This window comes from Somniosus microcephalus, chromosome 12, assembly GCF_052327205.1.
Source record: "Somniosus microcephalus isolate GS21.2 chromosome 12, FLI_Smic_1.0, whole genome shotgun sequence".
In the NCBI taxonomy this organism is placed as follows: domain Eukaryota; kingdom Metazoa; phylum Chordata; class Chondrichthyes; order Squaliformes; family Somniosidae; genus Somniosus; species Somniosus microcephalus.
The window spans coordinates 124,843,534-124,856,375 of NC_140998.1; the positions used below are offsets into that span (position 1 = coordinate 124,843,534).

The 12,842-nt window shown below is 50.0% G+C and overlaps 1 protein-coding gene across 2 annotated transcripts in view; it reads right to left on the minus strand.

Annotated features, from left to right (window-relative positions):
• The window catches only part of fsip1 (fibrous sheath interacting protein 1), a 942,743-nt gene that overhangs the window by 435,735 nt on the left and 494,166 nt on the right, over positions 1-12,842 (minus strand). For both annotated transcript variants that reach the window (XM_086003505.1, XM_086003506.1), the window contains one exon: positions 10,049-10,189. In XM_086003505.1, coding sequence (XP_085859631.1) covers positions 10,049-10,189 — 141 coding nt within the window. The remainder of the gene's footprint in view (positions 1-10,048; positions 10,190-12,842) is intronic.

Here is a 12,842-nt window from a genome sequence, read left to right on the forward strand (position 1 = left end):
CCCTTCTACTGAAGTAACGGTTTCCACCTTCTTCTGTTCGCCTTGACGTGATTCAATGTACTTTTGGCATCCTTGTAAAATTTGTGTTGCCACCTCAGCTATCTCCGTGACTTTTGAGAGCTCCGAACTCATTCCCCCTGAAGATTGAAGCTCGTGTTCAGATTGTTCCCCTTGCCGAGTCTTGTCCTTCAGCATATGAAGGAGTTGGCCGACCGTTAACTCTTCCCTGGGAACACGGTGGATCAGAGTCTTCTCCATTTCATCCACCTCTTTCTCCAATACTTCCACCTTACGTTCCTCTTGAACTTTGGCTTTCAGCGCTCGGCAAAGTTGCGCCCTGATGCTCTCTAGTTCATGTTCAGGGACCATTCTTACAGTGTCCTGTTCTTCCACTGAAAGGATTCCCAGTTGAATCTGTTCTTCAAGTTGTTGAACCTCGGTCATTGCCGCCTCATACTTGTCTTGGGTGTCCTTCAATGTTTTTATAAGTTCTTGGACATCCTGTCTTTCATGCTCTGCCATGATTTTCACCTCTAATTGCTCATCTATGGATGGAGCTTCTATCGATGAGTCTGTCTTGGCCTTGAGTTCATCAAGAATTTCCTGCAGCCTTTGGACTTCTTGCTCATGTTCAACCTTTAGTTGTTCATATGCTTCTACTGAAACTAGCTTTTCGCAGGCTGCCGAGTTAACCCCATCCAGAATTGTAGCCTGGGCCTGTTCATACTGTTCTTTCAACTTCTCACACTCTACTTGTAAGGAGTCGTAGAGAAGAACTGGAATAAGATCCTGGCTCCCTGAAGATTCCTCTTCCTTTGGTTCATTCTGTAAATATTCTAGTTCCTGAACAGCATCAGGGGAATGTGATTGGTATTTGACCACGATGGCTCTATGGTCGCTCTCTGCTTGAGCTAGCTGTCTCTGTAGTCTTTCCAGGTTCCCCCATTCGGTGTCCCAGAACTTTTCCATATTTTTCATCTCCTGTACGAGACGGTCACTCAACTGTTCTAATTGTTGTCGTACTTTGACATAAGTTTGCGTCCGAGCTCGGTGTTCTTCCGTCATGGATGAATCCTTTGCTTGAACAGGCTCAGAATTCTCTGTCAACCTGGAGTTCTGCTCTGCAGCTTTATTCTTCTTGGTACCATAAGTCCTTCTGCATGTCTTCGTTTTCTTTCCCATCGTCGGCAAGTCCCTTTTAGCCTTGTCTTCCATTTCCGACTTGGTCTTATCATCATCCATTTCAGAATCTGAGCTAATAGCTTGCACCGAGTTCTCCCTCATTATGGCTTTTAGGTAATGCCATTCCATGTCTATTTTCTTAATCCACTCCCGTCCTAGAAGTGGTGGTCCTCCCTCAGATAATACGTACAAGTTCATTCTTGGGTGTTCTTTACCCCTATCTCTCACCTTGACTCTTATTTTCCCCACGGGGTATACGTTATGCCCCGTGTATGTCTGTAATACGAACTTGGTATTTCTTAAAGGTATGTGAGAGAATAGCCGGTGGTAGTCCCTTCAGTTGATGACTGATAGAGCTGATCCAGTGTCCAGCTCCATTCTTACTTGGACTCCAGCTATTTTTAGTATGACCCAGATGGCCTGTAGATCCATTTCTTTACCCACATTGTGGATTCTCAGACTACCCAGCTCCTGGTTGTTTGGGTCTGAGTCTGAATTCTGTTCGTCTGAACTCTTCTCAGCCACCTTGTGTACCTTGTTGTACTTTTCTGGTGGTGGCTTCCTTTGATTATTGGTCTTTTTCCCGGACCGGCATACCTTCGCGATGTGACCCAGTTTGCCACACTTCCTACACTCTTGGTTCTTAAACCAGCATTGATTCTGGTCATGCGTTGTCTTCCCACAACGGTAGCATTTTGTTGTGCTTGAAGTAATTTGGTCCACCCCGAGTGCCGCCGCCTTTAGTTGCATTTCCGCCGTTCCTTTCGCTGCGGCTTCGTGCGATGCAGCTATAAGGACAGCCCTGTCCAGTGTGAGGTCGTTCTCTTCCAGTAGTCGCTTCTGCGTCCCTTCTTTGGACAATCCGCATACGAACTTGTCCCGCAGCGCTTCTGTCAGATTCCCTCCGAACTGGCAGTATTTCGCTAGCCTACGCAGTTCGACCAAGTATTCCGCATTGCTTTCGTCTTTCTTCTGCGTTCTTGCGTAGAATTTGAATCGTTCAGCCAGCATCAGTGGTGTGGGGTTCAAGTGGTCCTTCAGCACAGCCACAATCTCTTCGAAGGTCTGATCCGCTGGTTTATTTGGTGCTATTAGATGCTTCAAGAGCCTGTATGTTTTTGCCCCCATCGAGTTTAGCAATGTTATCGCCTTGTCGTCTTCCTCTATTTTGTTGGCTTCGCAATAGATCTCTATGCGTTCCACGTACGTGGCCCAGTCTTCTATTTCAGAATTAAAGTCGTTAATATTCCCTCGCTTAGGCATCTTTCTTCCCTTGGGAGCAGCACCAGTATTTCTTTAAGTATTCTTATTTATTTGTTTGTTTCTAAGATGGCGGTTTTCCTGCGAAATCGGCGGTTTCCCGCTCTTTCCTTCTCTCCCCGCCCACTTCAATGGCGGTATGTCAATCAAGATGGCGGTTTTCCCGCGAAAATGGCGGTTTCCCGCTCTTCCTTTCTCGCCTCGCCCACTTCAATGGCGGTTTCCCGCTTCTGGCGTCTTCTCCGCCTAATGGCGGCTTCCCGCGTTTCTTCCCGGTGGAAGGGGTACGCTTCCCCCACAGCGGACAGGTTCAGCTGCTGGCTGGCTACCGCACAGCTCCCCTTACTCGGCTATGTCTTTTCCTCCCGCCCGCACGGCTCCACCGGCGCTGGGTACACCCCGTTAACGGAGGACAGTTCAGCCGCTGGACTGGCTCTCGCGCAGTCTCTCTCTCCGTACCTGGCTCTGTCGCTCTCTCACCCGCACGTTCGTTGCTACCGGCCCTGGGTACCCCGTTGGTGGAGAACAGCTCAGCCGCTGGACTGGCTCTCGCGCAGTCTCTCACCCCGTTTTCGGCTGTGTCTCTCACCCACTCCCGCACGTTCGATTTTGCCGGCTCTGAGTACCCCGTTGGTGGAGAACAGTTCAGCTGCTGGACTGGCTCCTCGCAGTCTCTCTCTCCGCACCTGGCTCTCACCCGCACGGTTCCCGTTCGCCTCCCCAGCCCTCTCGCAGACCGGTGTTTCCCTCCCTGGCTGCGGCTGGGTTTCTCTTCCCGCGCCTACTCGCAGGCTCAGCGCTTCGTGGCTGCGGTCGCTGCCCGGAGTTTTCCCGCCGATCGCGGTCCGGCTGTCACCCGACGCCGTTGGACCCGACTTTTGGCCGGCACAGCTCCCCCTCGACCGAGGTCGAGTGCTCTGCCCTTATCCTCCGGATACTTCTACACCTTCCCCTACTCACAGTCTCTTCGGCCGCCTTGTTTCTTGCTGGTCGGCTCACTCCGCACCGTGGCAGAAGGGTAGTCAGTGCCTGTTGCTGATACAGCTTTTGTTGTTAGTCTTCCTGCTTTCTGTTGTTGCAGCCTCGTGTTTTCTTTTGGTAGCACGACGAGGGCGGTTGTCTCTCTTCGACGCTCTTCGTTGCTTTTGGTAGCCTTGCCGCAGGGTATGATCGGACTCGTCGCCACTGTAAAGTCTGTGGGTTGTGCAGTTAATAAATACACAGACTTCAGAAGTAACAAACAAACAGGTCTTTACTATTCGAAGGTCCGGGCGAATCTGCCCCAGCAATCATGCCACAACACTTATATACTGGTGTGGTCACTATCGGTATTACAGTATACAGAAGCCAAACAAATAGTGCCACACCTAAAGTAGTTCCCTTAAAGATGAACGGTTACATTCAATAGTTCCCTTAAAGATAGACGGGTACATACACTACACTAGACATCTGGAATGGTTTCATAATTTCTTTCTCTGAATGTGGCTCCTTAGAATGTAGAATCTTCACCAAAACGTTTAATGATTTTATGAGTGTAACATTGAAGGATTGGTGCACTATCGGAGGTGCCATCTTTTGGATGAGATATTAAAACAAGGTTTCTTCTGCACTCTCAGGTGGATGTAAAAGAAGATTGCAAGGCACTATTCGAAGAAGAGCAGGGAAGTGCTCCCAGTGTCCTGGCCAACATTTATCCCTCAACCAACATCACTAAAACAATTTAATTGGTCACTTACCTCATTGTTGTTTGTGGGACCCTGCTGTGTGCAAATTGTCTGCCGCATTTCCCTAAATTACAACAGCGACTGCACTTCAAAAATTACTTCATTGGCTGTGAAGCACTTTGAGACATTGTGAGGTCGGAAAGTTGCCATATAAATGCAAGTTCTATAAATCCAAGTTATTATGATTCCAGCTTCAACCCCTCCCAAAGGTTTTACAAGTTGTGTTTAAAATACTTGAACATGACACAAAATTCCAAATGCCGAATTCTGGTTTCTTAACTAAAAAAGTATTTTTTGTTGCTGCTATACTTTAAGACTTTACTTTCATTCTGAATTTATCCTAAATCATGTGATTTAAGAAATTATACAATAATCTGCAAGCATATATCTGTTCAAAGCAGAAAATCAGATGTTCATTACAATTCAAAAGTATCTTTAGGATTATGAACAAAAGCATTGTATTATCTACAGAGATTATTTTCATAGACTTTCAAACAATAATACTTTCATGCCAGGTGTCAGACTTTATGGAGTCACTTTACAATGAAATTCTGTAACATGCAACTGAACAGGTTCTAAAGTTTCAGACAGATACCACCCTTTCCTAGTTTACTGTAAAATACCAACATTTCAACCACCCCAACCCCCACCCCCCGCCAACCCGCCCCCAATTAAGCTATTTCAGCTTTTCCGTGAAATCACACATACGCATACAGTACTTTATAGGAGTCTACGTACTCCTAGCAAAAAATACTGAACTCGGAGAGATTCAACAGAAAAGGTTTAATTGTTGAGGTTGCATGCTGAACACAAAATGGAGTCAGAGACGACACAAAGTACGACTGCCTTTCATTAGTGCACAGCTTCGACTGCTCCTCCCCCGTTCTGGGCTTAACTATGTTGCAGATCGAGTTTCTTAAAGGTGTGATCCTTCTTAAAGGCATGATGCCTGATTTATAGTCTATGGACCGGAAAGCGGATTGTGTCCATTCTGTAATCGGTACGCCACACAGCTCCCCCCAGAATCCGCTAGTAGGGGGTGTACGAACCGGCGTGGCAGCTTGATGGCACGGCTGGAACGGCTCTTGGCGGTTGGTGTCGGGAGCGGGGCGGTCGGACGCGTCGGTCTCTTAGGCGGTCTGCCCCGCGGTGGGGGTTGGCCCACTTGAACGGGTTCGTCGGGCTCTAGGTGCGCCAGCTTGAGCTGGTCGACCGACACCTTGTCAGTTCTGCCGCCCACTTCGAGGAGGAAGAACTTGTTCCCCGTCTGCAGTACCTTGTAGGGTCCGTCATATGGGGGCCGTAGAGGTCCTCGGTGGGCATCATGGCGCACAAAAACAAATTTGGCCATGTGCAGGCTAGGTTGTACGTGGGTTGCTGGTTCGCCGTGCTGGCTGGTGGGTACCGGAGCGAACTGTTGTGCTCGGTTGGCGAAAGCGCGGCGTTGCTGGTCAGCCGACCAGGGGGTCGTGGCGGTAGGCAGGAACTCTCCGGGTACGCGCAGCGGCTGGCCGTACACGAGTTCCGCCGCCGAGGCTTGCAGGTCTTCCTTGACCGCGGAGCATAGGCCAAGTAGCACCCACGGGAGGCGGTCGATCCAAGCCTCGTCCTCGAGGCTGGCGCGGAGGGACACCTTCATGGACCTGTGGAATCGCTCGCACAGTCCGTTGGCTTGGGGGTGGTAAGCCGTGGTGCGGTGAACGGCCACCCCGAGGTTTCGGGCGATGGCGGCCCACAGATCAGAGGTGAACTGCGGGCCTCTATCCGACGTCATGTCGGAGGGGACGCCGAACCGAGCGACCCAGGTACCAATGAACGCCCTCGCGATGTCGGCGGTGGTGGTGGACATCAGTGGAATGGCCTCAGGCCAGCGGGTGGTACGGTCCATGATTGTCAGCAGGTGCGTGTGACCTTGTGATGGCGGCAGGGGGCCGACGAGATCGATGTGGACGTGGTCGAACCTTCTTTCTGGCACGGTGAACTCCTCGAGTGGGGCTTTGACGTGCTGGTGGATTTTGGCACGCTGGCAAGCTATGCAGGATCCGGACCAGACGCGCACATCTTTGCGCAGGCCGCGCCAGACAAATCGGTTGGCCACCAGTCTAATGGACGCATGGGTGCCGGGGTGTGAGAGGCCGTGGACGATGTCAAACACCCGTTTTCGCCAGGACGCCGGGACTACGGGGCGGGGTTGCGCCAAGGAGGTGTCGCATTTGACTGTGATGGCGGACGGGCCGCAGGCGACGTCGGTCAGTTGCAGCCCTGGGAGGGTTGTGGGCGCGGAGAGCAGATCGGGGTCGGTGCATTGCTCCGCTGCCAGTTGAGCATAGTCCACTGCCAGGTGGGCGCCATGGACGGCGGGGCGGGATAGGCAGTCGGCCACCACGTTGTCTCGATCGGAGACGTGCCGGATGTCCATGGTGAATGCGGACACTGCAGCGAGCTGGCGTTGTTGCCTGGCTGACCACGGGTCCGCAGATTTCGCCATCGCGAATGTCAGGGGTTTGTGGTCGACAAACGCGGTGAAGGGGCGGCCCTCCAGAAGAAATCTAAAATGACGGACTGCCAGGTACAGTGCGAGGAGCTTGCGGTCAAAGGCGCTGTATTTGGCCTCCAGGGGGCGCAGTTGGCGGCTGAAAAAGGCCAGCGGTTGCCAGGCCCCGTCGACCCACTGTTCATACACGGCGCCAACCGCGTGGTCGGAGGCGTCCATGGTGAGGGCCACCCTGGCGTTGGGCTGTGGGTGAGCAAGCATGGTGGCATCGGCGAGCGCCTTTTTGGTCGAGTCGAAAGCGGTCAACATGTCCGCCGACCACTCGATCGCCATTCTGTCTTTCTTACCCCGGAGGGCTTCGTATAGGGGCCGCATGAGGGAGGCCGCTCCGGGAATGAAGCGGTTGTAAAAGTTGATCATCCCCAAGAACTCCTGGAGGCCTTTGATGGTGGTAGGCCGGGGGGAACTGCTGGACGGCTTGCACCTTGGCGGGCAGGGGAATGGCTCCATCCTGCGTGATGTGGTGGCCGAGGAATTCGATCCTGCTGAGGCCGAATTGGCACTTGGCTGGGCTGATGATGAGCCCGTGCTCACTGAGCTGCTGGAACAGGGTGCGGAGGTGCTCGATGTGTTGCTGCTTGGAGGAACTAGCTACCAGGATGTCATCCAGGTAGACAAAGAGGAACTTCAGGTCCCAGAGGACCGAGTCCATGAGCCGCTGGAAGGCCTGGGCCGCGTTTTTGAGGCCGAAGGGCATTCGGAGGAACTCGAAAAGCCCAAAAGGGGTGATTATGGCCGTCTTGGGAACGTCCGTGGGGTGGACTGGCACCTGATGGTAACCGCGCACCAGGTCGACTTTGGAGAAGACTGAGCGGCTGGCCAGTCTAGCCGAGAAGTCTTGAATGTGTGGTATGGGGTACCGATCCGGCGTGGTGGCGTCGTTTAGGCGCCGGTAGTCCCCGCAGGGGCGCCATCCCCCGTCGGGTTTGGTGATGATGTGGAGTGGGGAGGCCGAGGGGCTGTTGGAGCGGTGGATGATGCCGAGCTGTTCCATTGTAGCGAACTCGGCCCGCGCGATCTCCAGCTTGGCCGGGTCCAGCCTGCGGGCGTGGGCATACACCGGCGGGCCTGTGGTGGGGATGAAGTGTTCTACCCCGTGCTTAGCAACCTTCGCGGAGAAGGTCGGGTTGGTGAGGGCTGGGAACTCAGCCAGGAGTGCTGAGTAGTCGTCCGCTGAGCGTGCGCGGCACTGCCACGCTATTTCGGTGGGTTGGGGGGGGCCATGGCGCCCGGGATAGGTGACATGGTGTTCATGTCCACGAGGCGGCGCCGAGGCATGTCGACCAACAGGCCGTGGGCGCACAGGAAAGCCGCACCGAGGAGCGGGGAGAGCACCTTGGCGGTGATAAACTCCCAGTGGTAGCGGCGGCCTGCGAGGTCGATGGTGACGGTGCGGGTGCCGTACGTCCGGATGTCGGTGCCGTTGGCGGCAGCCAGCGCAGGGCCGCGGCCGCCACGCTGGATCTCGAGGGCGGACGCGGGGATGATGCTGCGCTGCGGACCCGTGTCGCATAGGAAACGGCATCCGGAGGCGCTGTTCGTAACGTACAGCAGCGCGCCTGCTTGCCCCACGGCCATCGTGTAGGCCGGTGTGGGGCAGTTGGAAACGTGCAGGGATGGCTGCAGCGGCGTGCCCGTGCACCGAACCGGGTATGGAAGTAGCAGTAGCCCTGGGTCGGAGGGCTTGGGGGACGTGGGGGCCTGGGGGGCCTCGTGGCCAAGCTGTGTGGCCGCGCGATAGAGGGTGGAGCGCGCGCCGACGCTGCGGAGGCCAGGTCGGGGGTGACGGCGTGGTTGGAGCTGGCGGACAGGAGCTTATTGGCTTCGTCGGCCAGGGCCTCGAGGTCCGTGAGGTTGGACGCCACAATTGCCGGGCGGATGCTGGGAGGTAGTTGGCGGATAAAGAGCGTGCGGAAGAGGGAGCCGGGCGGTTTCTCGTCGGTCAGAGCAAGCATGTGTGAGAGCAAGTCTGACGGCGTGGAGTCACCGAGGCCCGGGAGGTCGAGGAGGTGGCAGTTGCGCAAGAATTGGAAGGCTGTGAATTTTTTAATGAGCGCGGCCTTGAGATGTGCGTACTTGCCTTCCTCCGGAGGGTTTTGTAGTGTTGTCCAGACTTTCGTGATTGTGGAGCTGCCCAGGGAGGCGAGGAGATAGTCGTACATCGTTGCGTCGGCGGTGATGCCGCAGAGTCGGAATTGCGATTCGGCTTGAAGGAACCAGGCGGTGGCCAGGTTCTCCCAGAACTCCGGCAGCTTCACAGAAACTGCGTTTGTGTCAGCCATGGTTACGCTTAGGAGTCGTCCTGAGCGTCGGGGTCACCAATGTAGGAGTCTACGTACTCCTTGCAAAAAATACTGAACTCGGAGAGATTCAACAGAAAAGGTTTAATTGTTGAGGCTTCATGCTGAACACAAAATGGAGTCAGAGACTACACAAAGTACGACCGCCTTTCATCAGTGCACAGCTTCGACTGCTCCTCCCCCGCTCTGGGCTTAACTATGTTGCAGATCGAGTTTCTTAAAGGTGTGATCCTTCTTAAAGGCATGACGCCTGATTTATAGTCTATGGACCAGAAAGCGGATTGTGTCCGTTCTGTGATCGGTATGCCACAACTTTGTGGTTAGGTGCTGTAGTCACGCACAGTGAAGTCTAATTAGGTACTTTTTTTTATCGTAATGGAACCTTGAAGAAAAGATAGCAGTCAACCATGGTGCTGAAGTTCTCGTTCATTCCATTTTGAAAAGCAAATCAAAAATACAGTGAACTTCAGTACAACAAACTCATGGGGGACAAAAGATAGCTCTTCTGAACAGGGCTTCATCTTTAAGGAGGTTTAAATTCCTACATTGACTATAATGGATTCTCCCCCAACTGCAGGTTATTGCAAAGTTAGTAAAGACTGCGTAATGTATGAAACCAAAGTATACAAAACAAGTAAAATCAAACTTTATTTGGATTACCAAGACCTTTGCAGAGGTCCAGGGCTGTCTCTAAGGGAAGCACTCCTTTACAAGATGAAGAAAATTGTTAATTGACTACAAAATGTGGCACTAATAAAACCTAAAATTTTGCAAAATGTTGGCCAATTTGATTTATCTGCTTAGACCAAGGTTAAATTTGACATTAATAAAGCTAAGTGTAATTGAAAACATAAATGACAATCAATAATTTGAGTAAATAAGTAAGAAAAACAAGCGTTTGTCTCAGCTCACCTTCACTCTCCCCCACCACACTCCCCCCCCCGCAACCACCCACCCCTCCACCCCCGACCGCCCCATTCCTTTAAGCATTTTCAGTTACAAAGTTTGCCACATATATCTTTACTTACAGCAGACTCGCTGGAGGCTGTCTCCATACTTTTCAGCTGTTGTTCTATCTCTCTCATTCGCAAGTGATGCTCCCGTTCATCCCGCAGTTGTACAAGGATCTCATCACCTGGCCCAGTCTCCACATGAATACTAACAGAGCCCTGAAAACAAGTAGTGATTCATGTGTTTAGAACTAATTTAGAATGTAATTAAGATGATATTTCAAAGATTTGTGAATCCAATCTACCAATAAATTTCATAATAGATTTTTCTTGAATTGCCATAATAAATGTTAACTTAATACCTCTGTTATACTGTGTGAAGCTCATTAAACAATATTGCACCATTAACTGTAGCACCACCACTCCAGTTTCATCTAAAATGTGAATTTCTGAGCACTGTGTTGGTTTCTCAAAATTGCAATGGAGCCAATGAAACACTAACCTTCAATGAAACCTGTATTTACTGTAGGTCTATGCAGTACAATGATGCTAATTTGCAATTAAATTGTGTTATACAAGTAAATGTGTGCTAAATGTAGGATAATACTGGGATGAAATATATGCCCAAATATTAGTAAGAGTTGATTGACATTTCATCAAAATAATCACGATTATGAACGGGTCTGCCACATGTCTATATCTAGTAAAACTCTTTCTTTAAGATGTAATGGATAGGCTACTGTTCTATGCAGGATCTGGTAAATGGATTCCAGATTCTAATAAGCTAGAATCTGCATTAATTTCTGACATATACTGTACTGTGCCATTAATCTTGTTAGCTAAGATACACTAAGCATGTTTAATATATTATGAAATTAAAACATAAATATTAGGAAATGTATAATTTTAAAAGTAAACATGATTTTTCATGTACAAAAATGCTTAGATCTACTTTTGAAAATAATGAATTTGCTTCATAAGTTCTCTAAGCTAGTGTCAATTCTTAGCTTCTCCTGAATTCTTAAGAACAGGTTCAAAGCAACATCTTAGGTTACACAACACTTAGAAATTGAAAGAGGAACTACAACATGGCAATTAATACAATGTACTAAGTAAACATTTAAGTAAATTTGTTTCTGCGCTTAAGCTTGTACAGGCTTGCAGTAACATTCTTGTAACCATATCTTTAACCTGTGGCAACTCAGCCTTACTCAATTTTACTTAGCGAATAGGGGAATTAGCATGACCCCCAGGTTAAAACCTGGCATGTAAACATACACCTAGAATCCTGTCTGTGCACATCCTGTGCGTGTGAAGCTTCAAAAACATTGTCCTTTTGTTAAAAGAAAGTAATTTTAGAACATAAGAACATAAGAACATAAGAAATAGGAGCAGGAGTAGGCCAATCGGCCCCTCGAGCCTGCTCCACCATTCAATAAGATCATGGCTGATCTGATCCTAACCTCAAATCTTCTATCACTCTGCATCCACCCGAACCCATGTGATCTCCCGGGAGAGGCGAAAAACCAGATAAAGACCCAATGGCCAATTTGGGAGAAAAAAATCTGGGAAATTCCTCTCCGACCCATCTAGGCGATCGAAATTCTTCCAGGAGATCACTCTGTCCCTATATTTTCTACAGTACTTACCTTCTGTAAAGGCGATCTCCACCCCAGCCAGGAACAGGAATAAAACCATCTCCTGAAATCTAACAGAATTAGAACACAGTAGGAGCAGAACAAGGCTACACGGCCCCTGGGCCCGCTCCACTACCCACAGGGCCATGACCATTCCGAACCCAGACTCATGTCCAATTTCCTGCCCACTCCCCGTAACCCTTTATTCCCTTTACTTCTAGGAAACTATCTATTTCTGTTTTAAATTTATTTAATGATGTAGCTTCCACAGCTTTCTGGGGCAGCAAATTCCACAAACCTACCACCCTCTGAGTGAAGAAGTTTCTCCTCATCTCAGTTTTGAATGAGCAGCCCCTTATTTTAAGATTATGCCCCCTAGTTCTAGTTTCACCCATCATTGGGAACATCCTCACCACATCCACCCGATCAAGCCCCTTCACAATCTTATATGTTTCAATAAGATCGCCTCTCATTCTTCTGAACTCCAATGAGTAGAGTCCCAATCTACTCAACCTCTCCTCATATGACCACCCCCTCATCCCCGGGATTAACCGAGTGAACCTTCTTTGTACTGACTCGAGAGCAAGTATGTCTTTTCTTAAGTATGGACACCAAAACTGTATGCAGTATTCCAGGTGCGGCCTCACCAATACCTTGTACAACTGCAGCAATACCTCCCTGTTTTTATATTCCAACCCCCTAGCAATAAAAGCCAACATTCCATTGGCCTTCTTAATCACTTGCTGCACCTGCATACTAACTTTTTGAGTTTCGTGCACCAGGACCCCCAGATCCCTTTGTACTACAGTACTTTCCAGTTTCTTGCCATTAAGATAATAACTTGCTCTATGATTTTTCCTGCCAAAGTGCATAACCTCACACTTTCCAGTATTGTATTCCATCTGCCAAATCTCTGCCCACTTACTTAGCCTGTCTATGTCCCTTTGCAGGTTTTTTATGTCCTCCTCACTCACTACTTTCCCTCCCATCTTTGTATCATCTGCAAACTTTGATATGTTACACTCGGTCCCCTCCTCCAAATCGTTAATATAGATTGTAAAGAGTTGGGGACCCAGCACTGACCCCTGCGGAACACCACTAGTTACTGGTTGCCAATCTGAGAACGAACCATTTATCCCAACTCTCTGCTTTCTGTTAGAGAGCCAATCCTCCACCCACGCCAGAATATTACCCCCAATCCCGTGATTTTTTATCTTGAGCAATAATCTTTTGTG